The sequence below is a fragment of the Echiichthys vipera genome (assembly GCF_963691815.1).
Source record: "Echiichthys vipera genome assembly, chromosome: 10".
In the NCBI taxonomy this organism is placed as follows: Eukaryota; Metazoa; Chordata; class Actinopteri; order Perciformes; family Trachinidae; genus Echiichthys; species Echiichthys vipera.
The window spans coordinates 22922527-22942760 of NC_139835.1; the positions used below are offsets into that span (position 1 = coordinate 22922527).

The 20234-nt window shown below is 40.9% G+C and overlaps 1 protein-coding gene across 1 annotated transcript in view; it reads right to left on the reverse strand.

Moving 5' to 3' along the window:
- The window catches only part of il1rapl1a (interleukin 1 receptor accessory protein-like 1a), a gene marked incomplete at both ends in the record, with an annotated part of 138352 nt that extends 121568 nt beyond the window's left edge, over window positions 1-16784 (reverse strand). Inside the window, one exon of the mRNA XM_083921167.1 lies at window positions 16703-16784. Within this exon, the coding sequence (XP_083777293.1) occupies window positions 16703-16784 (82 nt within the window). The remainder of the gene's footprint in view (window positions 1-16702) is intronic.
- Window positions 16785-20234: the final 3450 nt, after the last annotated feature.

The following is a 20234-nucleotide window of genomic DNA, read 5'->3' on the forward strand; positions in this document are numbered from 1 at the left end:
ATAAAATGATCAATTGAGCTCATTAAATTAAAAATATCTGCAGATCAACCGATTATAAAACTAATTGTTCATTGCGGCTCTAATCCATATGTGTGCATTGCTTTACACTTATTGTGTATATTTATATGCACTCAAAGGTCCCATACTGTAAAAAGTGAGATTTGCACGGAAATGGAATAAACCAGGAAGCAATGGCATTGCAAACAATGTGAAAAAAACAACAACAATAATAGAGCGTTACCTTGAAACAGAGGAAGGATTTCACCATGGCAAGTAACATCACTACCAAGAAAACCCGTTTCTGTCGTAATTCTGTTGAATGGCGGCAGTTTTCCCCCTGCTTGTGATTTTGACAAAAGTGAACCGGGAAATAAGCTGTCCAGCTGTATCTTGGCGGGGCGCCACCTACTGTACCGGAGGTTGAGTTCCTCCTGTCTTTTCCCCATTCAACCCCCTCTATATATCCCCATGTATAGGTGGGGAACTTCAATAGTCCGATTATTCCCTTAACTGGGGTAAGGTGCATGTAAACACACTGATAGAGCTCAGATGTGAAAGACCTGGAAACACTTACCAATCAGAGTAGACTGGGTTTTTTCAGGAGAGGGTCTTAAAGCGACAGGCGCTAAAACTGAGCATTTCAGACGGAGGGTGAATACATGTATATTTTTAAGACAGCTAACATTATAGCATGTAAACATGTTCTAATAAAAACCTTAAATACAAGTATGAACCTGAAAATGAGCAGAATCTGGGACCTTTAATCTAGAGTTGACAGTGTAACCAGTAAATGTAGTTATATCTTCTTTTGTTTTTGTGGCTCTTTGGTAAAACAGATGAGATGGATCTCTTGCCGAGGAGGTATTTAAAATTGAAATCTGCAGAACATTACCCAACAATAGCTTTTCGTCTTACATGTGCACAAATTCAATTGTTGTCTTTCATTAATTCAGGATTCTTCTCTGTTATGCATAATCCTGTTTCGTCTCGCACCCAATCATTTTTTTGTCCACTCTGCAACTTCGGGGCCGTTCACTCTATTAGCACCCCCTTTCTCTGCTCAGCATCCAATAATCCTGCAGTACACGTACCTTCTCACCGGCCTGCTTTTCCAATTTTTGCATTTCACCGCACTTTTCGGCTTGCCCCTCTCCTTGTCAACTCCTGCCATTCGCCCTCAGATGGCATAATCCCTGTCATATTGTCACATTACAGAGTTCAGATGCTAATGGTTGCACTGCTAATCCAGCTGCCGGCAAACCTGGACCAGTGCCTATACCCTGTCTGCCCGGCTCCATAACAGCTGTGCCTTGCTCAGTCATGCCAACGATGCACCAGGGATCACAGTCACAGAGCAGTCAGGCTGGTTGTGGGAGAATTGGATGCTAATGTGAACATTACATGGGAGGGCAGGAGGCCTTGAGATATGGTTAGGACCGCAGGAAAAGATATGTGCCTGACAGGAAGGAGATGGAGGGGAGAGAAGCTGTAAGTATATGTGCTGCGCTGAGGATACAGGCTAGAGGCGGCAGTTTAGGGAAACAAACTTGAAGGTCATTGTGCAAAGTCTTCTTGTTATAAAATAGAGTGAATGAGAAGCAGAAAGAACTAGAAAAGTCAGGATTCTCTAGAGTGAAGCAGATAAAAACAATCTTTTTGAGCTGTGGATGTGAATGAGCCTTGGTAGGCAATTATAGTCATTACTGTCTCTTACAATCTTTCTGAAATAAAATGTTTCCCTTTCTATGGGAAGCAGGGAATCTACTTAAGCTCCAGAGCATTTCGTGTTTGTTGTAAAGTTGTTCCAACAGCTCTCCCATCCATTAGAGGAGGAAAATAGGTTTGCCTATAATCTAAGTGTAACACCACTTATCAAAAATTTAAAGTGAATTAAAGCCTCCTGCCTTTCAATAAAACATCTGCCCAAAAGAACCATCCCATTAGTGTAAAGCAGACATTCAGCTACTTCAAAATAATTCCGCTAATTTGGCTGAAACCTATGGGCTCAATTATTGATGAATGAAAACTACAAGAGCAGGGACACAGGAGTGAACTGAATACATGATCAAGGATATGAGGGCTCTTATGAGAGGGATGATGTCCTTCACCCTTTGACCTAAATTACACTCCACTTCCGCACCTATTCTCTCTCTTTCATACACAATAATGATGAACTTTGGATAGGGCTGATGAAAGCGTCTCCCCTGACATGAACAAATTTGTGTGTGTGTGTGTTCTGAGGAGAGGGGAGTGCTTAAGCCATATGATGGATGGCAACATCAGGCAAATGTCTTGTTAATAGATGAGTATAGTGCATCAAGATCAACTCCGAATCACAGTGAGCTACAACACAGCTCAGTTAATGTGATTGCTGTGTTTTGGGGCGAAATCAAACTTCAAACAGGGATAGGCAAATTCAATTCCTAGTTTGAAACAGAATTACCAGATATAATCAGTTACAAAATCAGGAAACAGAGGTTTGCAGTATGTGATTTTAGAAATAGCCTGAGAAGACACACAAAGTGTACACGTCTTGGTGTGAACACACAAACTCTCATCTCAATCTTCCAGTGTGTAAAGAGGGTGACCTTTGACCCCCATACTCAAACAGAGCAAAGTTTGAAGAGTGGATGCAGAGCTTGTGTGCTCAGCTCTTGTGCACACAGTGGTTCGCCTCCTGTCTGTGTGTTCATGCTGTTTACCTTTCATTAGACTAGGTGATGTGTCTATTATAGTGGAAGCCCTTGAGTTACAGTATTCACTTTTGATCGTAAATTACTTCTCACTCCCCAGATTTAAACATCTTACAGTAAACGAAAAAATACAATGTCAGTGCTTATTAAGACATACATATGATGTTGCTGTCATATACTCCTAATTATTTCAGAACTCTCCAAATGTTAAAAGTGTTTGATACCAAATCACAACATGGATGTTTCTATGGTGCTCCTCAGGGTCTTGGTGTCTTAATTTTTTTAAATCTTTTTTTCCAGTGGTGAAAAATTGTTTCATTTTGCAAAATCTAAAAAGACCAAAATGCAAAATATTTAATGTTATTCTGAACTGTGTACGTGTCAGGGGTCTGCAGCGATGTCAGCAACCCAACCAGCCTGTCCCCCGAAAGACGGACCCTGTCCCCTGTCTCTCTTACCAGACTTTTATGTTGCGTCATCACCGTTCCACTGTTATTGAACCTTGTAAGACTTTCTGCTCCTTGCACTCCCCATTACAATAACAGTACTTCATTATATGACTACCACCGAGAAAATGTAACAAGGAGGCCGCAGTATGTAACAGCTGGCAATGAGCATTCCTTCACAGTTCATGGGTGAACACACAACTACAGCAAGTGAGAGAAAGAGACTCAAAAGCTTTTTAAACAGAAAATTTAAATTGAAAGAATCGAAGGGAAGAAAAAAAGGGAAAATTGAGTCCTTTCCTGTTAGTGTTCCGTCTTTTCTCCTGGTTTGAATGGAGGGTCTTGAGGTCAGAGTGGTTGAGAATGTGCACCAGGTTGAAAGGGAGAAATGCTGTCCGTGATTGGCTGACATCCCCAGAGGAACATTGGGGAGGCTTGAAGATGCCTAGGAGGCTAATCTATCATTAGCATTCTGCAGCTACTACTGGAACTTTGGCAGAAAGACAACACACACACACACACACACACACACACACACACACACACACACACACACACACACACACACACACACACACACACACGGACACACACACGGACACACACACACACACACACACACACACACACACACACACACACACACACACACACACACACACACACACACACACACACAACAAACATGATTGGCACATTTATGAATATTGGAAAAACTAACCAATAGTAACAAACATTATGCTGCAACAGTGCTCACAAAAAGAGCAATATGATTGAGTAAGTCCTCAATTCAACTCTAGCTGGACTCAAAGAAGCAATAAATGTCAAGAAATAAACATTGAATTAATCTCGAGCTGCAAAGATTTAACTATCAATAGATCAAGACAAAAATGATCCGAATCTGTTCTGATAATCAGCCGTGTAAGTTATTTATCAAGCAAATATGTCAAACATTCAATGATTCAAGCTCTATTTTTCTTTTATCAGATTTTTCACATCTTGAAGTATAGTCACTTAAATATATTTGGGTTTTAGACTGTCGGACCGATAAAATAACAAATTTGAAGACATCGCCTTGGGCTGTCGGAAACTAGAAAATCAATTCTTCCCCATTTTAGGATGTTTTTTGACCAACCATACGATCTATCAGGAAAATAAACGAAAAGTCAGATACAATCCTAATTCAACTGAAACCAGAGAAAATGTATTAAATCTGAAATAAGTTGGTAAAAGAGTCTGTGATACTGTGAATACGGGAAATCCATGACATGAAACTATGCGGTCAATAGTCTTAACAGAAGATGTAAACAGAAAAGAGCATGTAGGGGGCAAGAACAAAAAAGGGCTAAACTTGCATACCTTATTATGCACAAACAAACACACAAGCTGACAAACACACATGAACAGAGTTTGATCTCACTAGTCTATTGTATGGTAAACACAATGAGGTCTGTTCCATTAATGAGGGAACCCGGAGCTGTATTGATCACATGCAGTGGATCAGAAGACCTCTGTCAGTCCCTCAGAGCCCACTTTATATCGCCGGAGAACCCGACACAAACCCCCTCTCATTTACCACTTTACATCCCTCCCTCTCTCTAGCTTCTTGTGCTCTTGATTCATTTTAGAGGTCCTCTCGCTTTTTCCCCTTCATCTGTTGTTACTCATCTCTTCTTTTCTTTGCTTTCTCTTTCTCTCCGCTTCCATGTATCAACCTCTTTATTTATGTAAATCCATTTGCTGTGAGAATGAAGCTTGTCTAATGTCCTGAACACTGCTGGATTTCATGCCATTTCTTCCCGGTAACGTTAGAATAATGAAAATGTAAATAGCGTTAAGCTGGGTAGCTTAAGACAACCTCTTAATGAAGGCAGAGAGAGAGGGGGAGAGAGAGACCGAGAGGGAGAGCGTAGGCATTTTTAGCTTCAAAAGAGTCCCGACGTTACGGGCTACAACATCACATACAGCAAGCCACTGAAGCATGTGTATGGGAACCAGCTAGAAAACGGACATTATAGGAATTCAAGATGTGTGGTAAGAGCTGCCTTTAAATAAAGCCTTAAAGAATATCCTTTCAAGTGACATTTGAAGTGGTGTGCTGCTGAAAACAGCATTCATGCGTCTTTCTCTCTTGTTTGTGTCTATGGTTGCCAGTCAATCTTGAGGGAACAATCATGGACTGGAGATGTAAATCAGGCTCTCTTTTTACCCTGTCTCCGAAGTGGCCATCCATTAGCGGGAAAACCCTAAGATTTAGTATTTATGATATCAATAGTCCCGCATCCTCCAACACTCATGTTACACATACATTTATCCAGGAGACTAGTGAGGGGGAGGTGGTTACATAACAAGGGATACAGGAGGGCTTCCCTTGATCTTTGCAGAGAAAGTAAAACAGAAAGAGAAAGGAAAAGAAACACAGAGTATGAACACAAAGAAAAACACAGGAAATGGGGCAGAGGTGCACAAAGGTGACCTCTCGTATGCTGCAGATGAAAAGATTGAGTAAGGGAAATGAGAGGGGAAGGAACAGAATAACCCAGAATAATTAGTGATTTCAAACAGTGATTAAAGACAGAGGGAGACGGGCAAAGGGAAACAAAAGAGGCAGAGAAAAGAATTAAAATGCAAGATAAATGAAACTGAAAAAGAGGATTTGCTTTTGTTTCAGAAGTACTTTCTCACCAAGACAAGTCTTTTCTGTCACCTTTATAAATATCCTGAGTCTCTATAAAGATTGTGCATCTATGCAGATCGCGAAGCAGCATGCGTGTCCTTCCTATGATGCTCAACCTTGGGATAACTCTGCATTAGCACATCAGGCTTTTAAGTCAATCCCAGAGCTACTCAGCCAAACAGTCCATTGGCCTGATCTTTGATTGTAAAAGCCTGCCAGGTTGGCAAGTTAATCCGGGAGCATAGTAGGCCAATCAAGTTGTCAGGCCAGGCTCATCATCAATAACACATTTAGGTCAAACACAAAGGCATGGGGTGACCTGATTGACTAAAGAAATACCATGACCAAATTATAGAAATCTCAAATAGTAAAAGTATACAGAGTAAATATACTGTTTGTGCAAATAAGTATGCCGTTATAAGCTATTTTTATTTAAAAATCAAAAATCAATAAAGGATAGGGGAGTTTGCTGGGTAACTTGTTATATCTGGCGTTTTTATTGATCGCCATCTGAGCTCAGGCACTTGACAACGTGAAGCAGGAGAAAGGTTATTGTGCAATCACCAGAACCACCCACATCTGCAGTGGCACAGAAAAATGAACTCGGAGCTGAACAACTAGACAGGAGTTGAAGGAACGACGGCAGTGAAGGACGAGGGATGTGCCGTGGCAACAAGAGGAGTGGAAAGAGGCCGAGAAATGCAGAAAAGATCGAAGGAATTAAAGAGTGGTGGAGGGAAACAGAAAGAAAGAGACAGAGGCAGACAGGGAGACGGCACTATTTACGGTAGATTAGTTGTTATGGTGATAAGTAGAATGGAAAGGAAGGGATATAGTTGTCAGGGTGATGGGGCTGCACTGGGCGACTAATGATATGTAAAAATAACTGCGCTTAGATTTTACCCTACCTTTGCAAAAACACACACACACACACACACACACACACACACACACACACACACACACACACACACACACACACACACACACACACACACACACACACACAAACATGCTCAGATGAATACACAGAAAGACAAAGCCTTCAGTTGAAGCAGGCTTCTCTCATTAGCATTTGAAGATGCGCTAAGATGATTCCTCCCCCACATTCTCAGCATGGAGCTCACTTTTTTTGTAAGTTTTTGCTTAATGAGGGATGGTAGAGAGATACACACACAAACACTGGGGCACTGGGGCTGCGTGTGTGAGTGTTTGTTTGCTTGTGTGTGTAATGCTTGTAGCTCCTTGCTTCTAAAGGTCTTACAACAGCAACTGAGTGCATGTCACTTTGACAGAAGAAGATGGCAGAGGGCTGTGGGTAATTGTATTTTAAATGGCCTGAAGGGGTTTCTAGAATGTTGATCTTTGTAGTTTTTTTCTGCCTGCGGTGTAACCTCTGGGTTTTCCAAAGGTATCTGATGTTATCACTGTCAAGAACCTTCAAACACACCTCCATATGACAAATGCCAACAAACAACGTCTCAGTCATGTAAATGAACACATACTGTATTTTGTTGAGAAATATAACTAAATGCATTATACCTTTAATCCACATAGTTTTGGAGGGACATATTGTAATTTTTCTAAACACACACACACACACACACACACACACACACACACACACACACACACACACACACACACACACACACACACACACACACACACACACACACACACACACACACACACACAGCCCTACATTGTAGTAATGCTGTTGAAACAATAATGCATCCGTAATAATAATCCAATAGAATAATAAATAATATAATGGATACTTTTACTTTTGATACTTTAAGTGCATTTAGCTGATAATTCCTCTGTACTTTTACCGCATTTAGACTGCAGGACTACAGTGTATGTCTACACTACAGTATTTCTACTTTTGCCTTACTTTAAGTAAAGAATACGTCTTCAATCGCTGTGTCCAATATTAAAGAAAACACTAATTAGAAATTTTAAACCCACCAGGATCACAACAGGAATTACATGATCATAATGATCAGTAAGCCAACATATAAAGGACACTCAAGACTTCTGGGAAATAAGATAACAAAACACTTACACACAGAGCAAACACCTTTCTACTACATAATCACAACCATTTAATGTGGACTAAATTGCCTTGATGCCCACAAAAGTATATAGTGGTGCTCTTCCTCATTTACCAACATTTAATTACCTGGCAGTCACACACACACACACACACACACACACACACACACACACACACACACACACACACACACACACACACACACACACACACACACACACACACACACACACACACACACACACACACACACACACACACACACACACACACTTGTGCCACAAACATGAATGATTCCCCAGCATAATTGCTTTATTATCAGTGAAGACCAGCACACACATCAAACCACAAGTCCCTCTATCGTCTATTCACTTTAGAATATACGGTTTCCACTCTCCACACAAAAACACACATACATATAATATTCCTGAGCATACATTAACTAGAGGGAGTAATATCCCTGGCTATGGTGGTCTTAAAATGAAAACCATTGAGGGGTTAATAACCTACTGTGTAAAAACTACTTCAAAATCTACAAAATCTTACTCTTAGTTTGCATCACTGAAAACATCCTCCACATACTTTTGAAGTACACCTACCTCCACACTTCAAGACTTTGGTGGCTTACAATACCAAAACCAATACTATATTAATTCCAATCTTTAATAGATACAATTGGCAAAATAACAATGCAGTCAGATGCAAACCTCTACCTTCCTAAAAAAAAAATCAATGCATTGTAGCTTAATTCCCTGCATATGTTAGTCTACCCTAAGGCTGTGCAGCTGTTGTGAACTGAGAAAAGAGAACTGGCTTCCTATCTACAGTACACAATGCACCATCCAGGGGCAGTCTGGCTCTCCACAAGAAAGCCATTTAATCTCCAGTAGTCTGCATGTGATCAATCTCCCGGCACAGTGTTACTGCAGCGCAGGCCATTCCTCATCATTTAGAGCGAGAGGTATTGACCAGGCCAGGACAGCCTCCGTAGTGCATTTGTGCGTCTTGTAAGCCAACTGGGAAGAATGAACAAAACTGTCTAGTATACAAAACATCCTGTGATTGCGTCTGTACTGTGGGCTTGTACATGTATGTTTATGAAAAGCACGTAGTATGTGCCTATATTGGGACAAAAACAGCAGGATAACAAACAAGTAAATGTTTACAATCAGTCATCTTGTATGCATATTGATGTCTTCTGGGCTGATACAGCAGTCCATATTCTCCCCTTATCAATACATCCTTAGTTGAATATTCCTGCTTAGTGGCTCACATTACAAAAACAGGCACCAAGGACGAGCACAGCATTGTTAATGAGCATCAAATGCAATTGACTTAGTATGGCGATGCAAAAGGAGAGACAAGGCGAAGGCTGAATCTACTCTCAGATGGGTAGCATCATTTTAGAAGTGTCAAGTCGAAGGTTGCGCGCGATCAATCGCTTAACTTAAAACTGGCTGCAGTCATATATTAGTGCGCGCAACTAAATAAATAAACTGTAACACTCTTTTCCTGCATGAGCATCTAAAAAACACACAGGGTATGAAACAGGTATGACAAGTAGAGACAGTCATACTAAGTCTTATCGCTGTGGGTCATGGGATTGACAGGGAAAATCTAAAGACAGGCACATTTCAGTTTTTAAGTGTCTCAGAAATTGCACCGGTATAATTTGTGAAATGAAAGGAGAGCGCCTTGACAAATAAATTAACTGACTGGATTTTGTGTTCCTGTCCCCGCACTTATCGTGAGGTTATTCAGGCGTCAGCTCCATGCACTTCATCGCCCACGCTGCCTTGGGGCCATGTCAGATTTACAGTTATCCATGACGGGCTCTTATCAGGGATTTTGAGCAGGACTTTGCAGAGTCATCTAGAATATTGGCTGTATCGTCTTTATCCCCACTCAGAGAAACAGCGAGAGGCCAAGGTTGGGATATCACAAGTCACACATGGAGAAACGTTCAGATGAATACAATTACACACACACACACACACACACACACACACACACACACACACACACACACACACACACACACACACACACACACACACACACACACACACAAACTAGCATGATTGGCACATTCATGAATATTTGAAAAACAAACAAACATCTCCTGTTGGGATCATTGGGTAGCACTGCCCTGTCATATCAGAGTATGTAGACAGCAAGGCAACTGCAGTGGCTTTTGGGACTCCATGCTACATTAGACCAGCCAGTCACAGCTGGTACCACTCTTTGCAGACACGATGAGTCTTATCTGTTTTTACAGTTACACTGTGCATTTTGTTTGGAACCAACAGGTTTACAACAAGGGTTACCATCAACCATCTATAGTTTTTGTATGCAAATTAGGTTAATTTACACATTTTGCTGTATAGTTGTTATTTTCAAGTGTAGAGTCTAAGCATAATCTAATATTTGATTGCAAAGAGACTATCCCCTTACTTACGCTGTGCCTAACAGTGGACTCAATAATGGCATTAAAGGAAGTTAAATCAAGTCAAGCACTCTACATGTTTACTCTAAGATAGTGCCTCTACTGGGTTAAGTACAAGACATAGCAAAGCTTTTTGTATTTTAGCCGAGTGTAGAGTGTTGTTTTCCACTGCAGCATGTTCACTCATCCCTGCAGGCTGTGTTTAAGAGCCATTATTCCAGCTAACAGACCGGGCAGTAGGCCTTGGATGTGTTTAGTGATGTGTATTCTCTCATGACATTTGGAGTGCATAAATGGACAAAGTGTTCATGTGGCGTTTTATTTTTTTTGTCTCCGTATGGGACAGCAGAGGCTGTGATGCTGCAGAGTCACAGCTGTGAGCAATTCATAATCAGTGCTATTGTCTGGTTATGTCCTGGCAGTGAGTCTGGGCCAAAAGGCAACACACACTGGGCGCCTGTAAACCATTCACATGATGCTACACTACGCTCAACCTTTGACCAAGTGACACCGATTGATGGGCAGGTAGTCCCAGCACAGCGCTTACCCTCTGTACTTGGCGAGCCATTGAGGAAACCTTCTAAAATGGAAAAGATTTCTCACTATAGGCCTATGGATTTAACCATGGATATGTACTGTATCATACCATTCCTAGAGATTTCGGTAGTGCGGTTCCTAAATGTAGTTGGATTAAGTTGGAGATCTTGGTGTGACGGTGGGGCTAATGTAGCTCGCATTTAATCTCGTACTGCTTATGATAAGTAACCTGCCGTGCCAGATGGTTTGTTACACTGAATCATCTGAGAAGGCATCACTGGAAACGGTTTGGAAAAGGGCAGGCATTTTGATTCCTCGGGTGGATGACCATCTGGATTGATCAGGTTTATGCTCATGTGTTTTGACACGCAATTTAAGCAGGGGACAGTGGAAAATTCCCCTTGTTACCGGTTCCAATTCCTGCAAATGTTAGACCCACTATTCATAATGTCATTTTGACTTAAAACTGGACACAACACATACTTTGTAAGGCCTCCATCCTTGAGACAATCAGGAGGTAACCCAGAAAGTCTGCAGTTGGGGATATTGCTTAGTATGAGGGCAGGAGTGTTTGAGAAGACTGAGGATGGATGTTGTCTGCCCAAGGCCAGCATCTTAAGAGGAACAGTGGTTTATTCAGTTAAGCGGCTACTATTGCCACTTCATCCCCAACTTCTCAAAGCGATAACTGCCTTAACTGATCTCTGCTGAAACTCTGATTCAGTCCAGTGGACAGAGCAGTGCCAACAGGTCATTGAGGATCCGCAGGGTAACGTTTCTAATTTTGCTTTTTTGTTTTCATTCTAGGCCTGCTCTAGATTTATTCACTGGACACAGAGCTGGAAGCTGTTACTTCCAAAGACAGAAAGTCAGTGATGAGGTGGTCTTGCTGTAAAAGTTATGTTGCTTCACCAGTAGGTAGGTTTATCCCACTGTCATCCCAGCATGTTGTGTAGAATTCATTTTCCCTCATCAACCACCTTTTTCCTGTTTATTAGTCAGTTATTAGTCATTATCAATTCAAATCTTGTATGTTTTTCAATTAATTGACAATCTTATAAATTCCCATTTGAAGTCAAACTTTTTCTAAGAGCAGCCACAAAAAAAATAAATCATTCAACTGACTCAGAAATCTAATTAAAGAAAGAAGTCACTGTCAAATATGCCACAGGTTTTACTTGATAAAAGACTGATCTAAATCTAAATCGTCATAAATCCATTGAATGTTGATCCAATCCATATTTACTTTCAGTAACACCATTTTCTGTATGTATTCTTCTTAATTCCTTATTTTCTTGCTCTTAACAGTATTTAACATGGCATTGTATTGTGGTGTACGGACCACCAGGTTTAGGGTTTTAACCCATATTTAACATTCTTTAGTTCGGCTTACAGCCTGCTACAAACTGGTAATTGGGTTTGGGAGCTGATGGAAACCCCAGTGAAAGAGTTCCTGTTTTGTCTGATAAAAGTCTGGGTTTTCATGGGCTAAGCGAAAAGCCAGGAACAGAGATAGAACAGGGCTGGCCAGGCCTGACTGGGCCGGGTCAGACCAAGAAGGAGACAATTGGAATCTGACGGATGGACCCTGACAGCTTGTCCCTGTCAGAAATCTGCTCAGAGTCCGTACAAATGAATCTCACGCAGTGTGCATGGCCTTGCTCAGTCTACTGTACAATCACATCGAAGTGAGAAGACATACTGAGCAAAAGGCCTGTAGTAAAAACCCTCATTTGCAGCAGCAGAGCATGCAAAGTCCAAGATGTGGGTCAAATACGACCTGTGCATTAACACCTCATACATCTTGTTTGCACACATACACGCAAGCACGCACGCACGCAAGCACACGCTCACACGCAGACACGCACTCAGACCGAACGCACGCACACACACACACACACACACACGCACACACACACACACACACACACACACACACACACACAAATCACCAACCAACAAACAACAACAGCAATCATCCCCAAATAATATCCAATGCTGAGTTCGACTGGTCATTAAAACCATGAGCAGTGCCAAGAGTGGCACAAAGAATGAGGGAATGAGAGACTGATGCAGCATCCACACCTTTGGGAAACTCATTAGTTCAGGTAAAACAGACCCAACATGGAATGATTACAGGATTTCGGAGTGCTACAAACTCTGAGTATCCTGTCTGGACTTTGGGAAGAAAAAAAATCAATTGAAAAGCTGCTTTATCCAGTGTCTCTTGAGGGCTAATCAAGCCCTTATAACTGATCCCTCACCCATAACTATTCAAGGTTGTGGAGTCAAATTCCCTACTCTTCCAACAGTCCTACAGAAACAAAAGAAAATCCCATCTGATACCGAATGCCAAACAAACAGTTAATCAGAACAGTAATCCAAAAAAAAAGTGTATTTCTTTGTTTCTTAACTTTCTTTTCCTCACTCAGAAAAAAAATTCTGGTTTGGAATTAACAATGTAATAACTACAGTACCTAACTGTGCTGATAAATGACTTTGACCTAGGTGCAAATAAGAAGCCAGAGGTGGTCATTTGAAGTTACTTTAATAGCAGTCATCAGAGTACAGCTGCTCCATCTCTTTCATCCCCAGCACATGAAGACAAATATCCCAAACCTTTGAACCAGAAAACAATCGCCCACCAGGGACTTTATCAGCCAATTAATCTCCTATACCACCACATTTCATCTTTAACACAGACACCGAACCTTCATCCTGTTCAATTTTTCAGACACTAGTACAAGAGAGAACCAGTGCTAAGGCGGAAAATGTATTTTAGAATTATATACAATACAAAATAAGATACTGAATTAACAAGGCTTGCAATGTCTACATTGACCAAATTGTGAAATACTGTCCGGTACGTTAAACGGAGCAGAGAAGAGAGAATTTTACTGAAGGTATTTAAATTCTAAATCAAACACATTAGTACTTCAGCCACCTATAACGCATTTTTCCAAACAAAGATTAAAAAGAAACAATACGAGGAATGTGTATGTATGTGTTTATAAATTAGAATGAGTGTTGCCACAGATATGTTTGTATCCCTGTGTGTGTGTGTGTGTGTGTGTGTGTGTGTGTGTGTGTGTGTGTGTGTGTGTGTGTGTGTGTGTGTGTGTGTGTGTGTGTGTGTGTGTGTGTGTGTGTGTGTGTGTGTGTGTGTGTGTGTGTATATGTATGAAAGAGAGAGAGGGAGGGAGTAGGAGAGAGAGGGAATGCGACAGTATCCATGTCCCCGATTACAAGTTTAATGTGAGCTTGTCTGTTTTTCCAAATGCCTCCATTAATAATCTTTCAGGCAGATGGAGAAGCCTTTCAAAGTGCTATTAAATAGCCAAACTACCCTGTGACACTCCATCACCTTTGACCCTTCAGTTGGGGGGTATTATTGACTTTACTACTATCAATATTTGACCGAAGGACCCAGAGGACCCACTTGATTGATCTGATGGGCTGTCTTGTCTCTGATCTATATGGAAATCCTCCTCGGACCAAAGCGTACAACCACATAGGTACTCACACGTGCACACAAGCAGTCAATTACCTATTAAGGACAGCTCAATAGATGAAAAAAAAATCAAGTTAAATCTCATTAAATTAGTCTCTTATGTTGTCACTGTATTGTACTATATAACTATAGGAGAGAAAGCTTGTTATGACAGTTAAATGACCAAAGCTATCATATACTGTGACTTAGTTGAATAATAACAAAAATCTATGTGCAATAGATTTTCAGACACCAAAATTACCAAATTAATTCTATTTTATTGATCTTTTTAAGCAGTCTTAAGGGCCTGGTCAGGCTAATGGGCTGATTTCCCTGACATGAGCTTAGCCTTGTGTCATTTTTAGTTAATTACAGGTATGATTGTTGTCTTGAACAAGTAGTTAATGTGCAACAGCGGGTATCTATTTATTATCTATTAGTATAATATTGTGAGATTAAACAAAATGGATTGCATAGATGACAACACTACTGTACTCTTATCCACTCTTTTATAATAATTTAAATGTAACTTTGGTGAACGTTGTCAAGTGAATTAGCCACATTGACCAATTACACGCCATCTTCACTGTGCTGATCTTTGAGATAACGGAAAGCCAAAGTGTTCAGTACGGAGCAAATGCTGCTCCATAAAAGAGGAATGGCTTGAGACAGTTATGAGACAGTAGTCGATTGTGCAAATACATCTATTAAGCTAGAGACCATCTTGTTACGGAATCATGCCAAATCACGGCAGAAGTGTAAGTTGGTGGAACAATGGCCCTTTTGTACTTCATACCCCCTACTAGCGTCACAGATACAGTGATGAAATGTTAAGGTGTGTAGTTGAGATCAAAAATGAAGGCTGACTTTGACAATGGGTAGGGTCAAGCAAGGACATCTGAAGGTAGGGAAGGGGTCCCCCAACTTTACGGCCCTGGCCAAAAACTGTGCAAAATTTCTGTTTAGTAGGTGTATGGGATAGTGTGTCTGTATTCTGTGTCACTGACCATCTTTGCCGGCTGAAGCACATTATTCATTGATAAGTTGCCCTTCTGCTCTTTGTGTCCATGTCTGTCTAGTGGGTGTGCTTCCTTCAATATAAAGCATTTATCTAAAGGTCAGTCCTTAAATCTCGAGACATGCCCACTCATGTCAGCAGTACAAACACACACACACACACACACACACACACACACACACACACACACACACACACACACACACACACACACACACACACACACACACACACACACACACACACACACACACACACACACACACACACACACACACTCACACACACACACACACACACACATACACACACGGCCCTGAACGCAACCAATGGATCTTAGAAAAATAAAAAAATAGTATTAGTATAATCTTACATTATTTTACCTGCCAAGAGAATTGTGAATTCCGAAAGGCAAAAAAGTGTCTTATAATGCAATAGGGCTACTTTTTTTCTCTGTAATGGCAGCACATTTTCACGTGTTTTAACTGACTATCGAAATCTCTATATGTATTCCTGTCATGCAAAGCTTACCTTCAATCTTTTTGCACTCCATTTTCTCTTTTGACCTTTGCATTTGTTCACAATTGATGCTCAATTTGTTGGCATTTAGAGCCAAAATGAGTTTCTCAGTAACCCTTGGTGACCTAGTCACTGAGCAATTGGATCATTTGGTAGCTGTCACTCTCTCAAGATTGAGGTAGGTCTAGCTAATTCTAAGGACTACAGTGTATATCTTTTCATTAATTCACATGCGCTGAAAAAAAAAAGCTGTACTGCAATTGCTCAACATTTTCTTGTGTAAGTCAAGTGGAAAGAGCAACATCCATTGCAATGAGCTGCCTATCATCTTTTTAAAACATGTAGCACACACTCTCTCACACACACACACACACACACACACACAAACACAAACACACACACACACACACACACACACACACACACACACCAGTGCGACAGCAGCATTTTCTAGCAGCATCTGAAGTCTGCAGAATCGATCTGTGTAGTGTGCCATGAGGCACAATGTCAACAGTTAACAATAATTAAAGATTTTTCACCAGCTCAACACAATCCAACAGTGACAATCATTCTTATTTAAGGTCTAGACTATTTAAATTAAGTGTAGACAGAAGTTCATAAAATAGAAAATAAATTTATGACAGTGAAACTTCCTAAAAGCCTTAACATTACATCAATAATGGTGCCAGCCATTGATGGATGGGGGCTACCATAAAGTGCAGACAACACTGCAACACACTCACACAAACACACACAAACAGTCATTAAAACATATTTACATGCTTCAGGCATACAAGAAAGGATGTGTGTTAAATACCTGAGCCTCTCTTAGAGACCACCTTTACAGTCCTGGACAGCGTGACATATAGCAGGATCAGCAGAGGGCTGGGAGGTCTCATCTTCCCCCCGTCCTCACAGCCTGAAGGAGAAGAGACATGGGCAGGAAGAAGGAGGGATGGCAGGAGAGAGAGAAAAAGAAAACGAGAGATCAGTAACTGCTTGTACACAAGATCAAGCACCTCCTTGTTGCTACTAGACAAGAGTGTCAGTGTGGAGGGGTGTTTTGTAACAGCCCAAACAACACAGTAAGTAAGCACACACACTATTGTACAAACATTTGCACACACACGCACACACACTTGGACAGGCACATCAACATAGCATTTTACAAATTCCCCGGGGGGTCTTTCTTTTAATGATTTCCTCTCATGATTGCTATTGAGACGGGTGATCATAGCAGGGATATATTTCATGATAAACCATTCCCTGAGATGCTGACGAATCAATGAAGAAATAATTACATGTGTAAGAAACACCACTTTAAATCACCAGCTTCATTAAAAAAAACAGGGGAGACCTTGAAGGGAATTTCAAATTATCACCTTGTGACTCGCAGAGATGCAGCAAATATCCCACCCATACCCCTTATCGACTCATTTATCACATTAATTGATGGAGTTGACTCATTCTCCCCTCTTCATCTTTCTCTGAGTAAATGACATAATCTAACACATAGTAATTACCTTCTAATAGCCAGTTTCTGAAATAGAGCCGCTGCTGCTGTATAAATTTGATGTTAAATAAAAAAAAGAAATACACTCATCAAAGTAACCGTTTATTAGCTTACAGTGCTAGCTGATGGCAATATCCTTCAAAATTAACCATCATCTAACTGCAACTGAAGCTTTACAGGCAAAATAGGCAAGACACAAATGAAGACATTAAAGAGTCAAATGGCTAAAAGTTTAAAATAGAGCCTGACTGATGGGATTTTTGAGCCTGTTAACATTCTTAGAGGTGAAACATTCAATGAATACCAAAATGGCCGCCGATATAGTGAATTTTTTATGTGGATTGTGCACCACAAACACTCAAAGGTACTCAGAAGACTGCTTTCTGGTCCTGGCCAAGAAAAAGTAAGGCACATAAACATCATTTTCACACTTGTACGGACAAACCAGATCTGAAATGTTTCTGGTGAGCTTTATTGTGCTGGTACTGATGGGCCAATTTTGTTGACAGAACCAGGCAGGCTGTTACCACATCTTTGTGGTAAGCTATGTAAGCTGTAAGTGTGTGAGCGTGTGTGTGTGCGTGTGTGTGTGATTGTGTGCGTGTGCGTCTGCGTGTGTGTGTGTGTGTGTGGCATCTTTTTAACTCTAAGCAAGAAGGGGAATAAGCATATATTTAGAAATGTTGACCTTTGCCTATGAATTGGGTAGAGACCTATTGCTTGTTTCTTTTTAAACATAGACGACAGCAGAGAAGCCAAAGGTGACAGAATCAGAACCCTCAATCTACTAAAGCTGCCAGTCTCAGTAGTGTATGTGTCAGAGGTACCAGAAGACCAAACACAATGGTGTGAAGAATGAAAACTGTTCGGAGGAGAAGAGCAGATTTACTAACAGTCAGATACATGTTTCTGACAGTCTAACTATAAGATAGAGAGAGCGCAACACACAGCAAATTAACGCAATGAACCAGAAAGGACAAGACTAAGGCCCTGGCCTTTGGAGACAGAAACTACCAGCGCAGAGAGCCAGAGCCAAGAGGGACCTTGAAGTCTGCGGCAAGTCACGTGCACTCCAGATTAGCATAGCTAATGAAAGGAGCCTCTCTCAGTGTGTTTTTACATGATACTCGCAAGGCTCGCTCTGAAAAGGAGCCTTTCTCTCCTCCACCATCACATTCTACTAGGAAACAAAGTCCAGTCGATAAACACCACTCTGCCAATAACATTCTGGCAAATGCCACAGCTGAAGGATTGGTTCCTCTTTGTTCGACTAAAAGGCCTTTAAAAACGCTTTCCGATAAGCTGGTTGGTTCTAATTGTGTGTTTGTAGCTGCAGCGGTAACCCCACACTCGGTTTATGGCTATGAGCACACACACAAATCACCAAGCACAGACACTCTCAAAGATCCAAATCATTACGAGGTCAATTCAGTTAAGATGAGAGTCCTCAATCCGAATGATCATGATGTCCCTCTTTAAGCGTAAACACATCCCATGACCATTTTAGAGATACCGAGTGCACAAACATTTTAAAAGTATATATTATTATATCATTACTGTGATTATATATGTTTTAACATCTGTATCCTACTAGTCCTGAATGGATGTTAAATAAAACAAAATAGGCTTTGCCACTCTAAAACCGTAACTGCCAACGTTAGCTCAGCACAACTTGCTATTTAGGCCTCTGTTTTAGAATGGTGAAAAATAATTGATTTCCAGGAAAACACCTGTTTTATATGGATAAAACTACATTAAAAATCTGTTTGATTTCTCATGGCTAATAAATTACGTGATACAGATTAAGTGTTGAGATGGTACCATACTGTATGTCCCCTGTTTGATTCTGGCCAGGGACCTTTTTTGCATGTCTCATTATAGTGTATTTCCTGTCTACATCTACACTGCAAGCTGTCCAAAAATGTAAAAAAAACAACAAATCTCACTTCATTCCAAGCTGCTGATAGAAGTTGATTTACTTAACTGAATGATTGGCAGGTTGTGTTTCTTTAGCTACAGGATAGAACGCTGCCCTCCGTCACAGTCTAATTCAACAGAACAATGCCAGCGACACTCCTTTGTGTCCCAATCATGTTATGCCTTCACAAGCTCAGTGGGCTTTGGGTACTGCCAGCCATGACATCACCAGCCTGCCATCCTCACACACAGAGGAGCATTGTGTGCCTTCCACGACCTCCCCAAACAGCCTACGCACCTCGTCTCCCCTCACCTCTCCTCCCCCTCCATTCTTACCACACATAAGTTGAAAATGCAGCACAAGAGCACTCAAAAAACAACTTCAAAGAACCAGAATGGGTTTGCAGAACAGACTGCTTGTTGATGGAGTATGATAAAGTATTAAACATTAAACAGCAGTATGCAGACTTGATAAAGCAGCAGAATTATTGTAAAAGATGTTAGGAAACTGCAGTGACTGAGAGGCAAGTTAGGCTGTTTTTTTGTTTTAAACTTGCATCACTCCGCTCTTGAAAGTTCTCTCATCATTAAGTCGTGCAAAAAGTGAGCGCACACTGAGTTTGAATAACACATTAGTATAGTCACCTCTAAGGATCATTCTTCCACAAGGCCAAGTAGCCGGATGCATGTGAGTTCATAAAAGGCACATTTCTCTGTGTGAATAACCTGTCACTCTTTGCCTATCTGAATACATGCTACAAGCTCTATTGTTTTCAGGACAATATTGGAAAAACACACAAGCTGCCATTGCTCATTGAACCTATCTCCCCAAACCTCTATAATAAAAATCAGATGCATGAAAAAAATGTTGGTGAAAATCTTTTTTCAAAGTACTGAAAAGAAGTAAGAAGTAGCACAG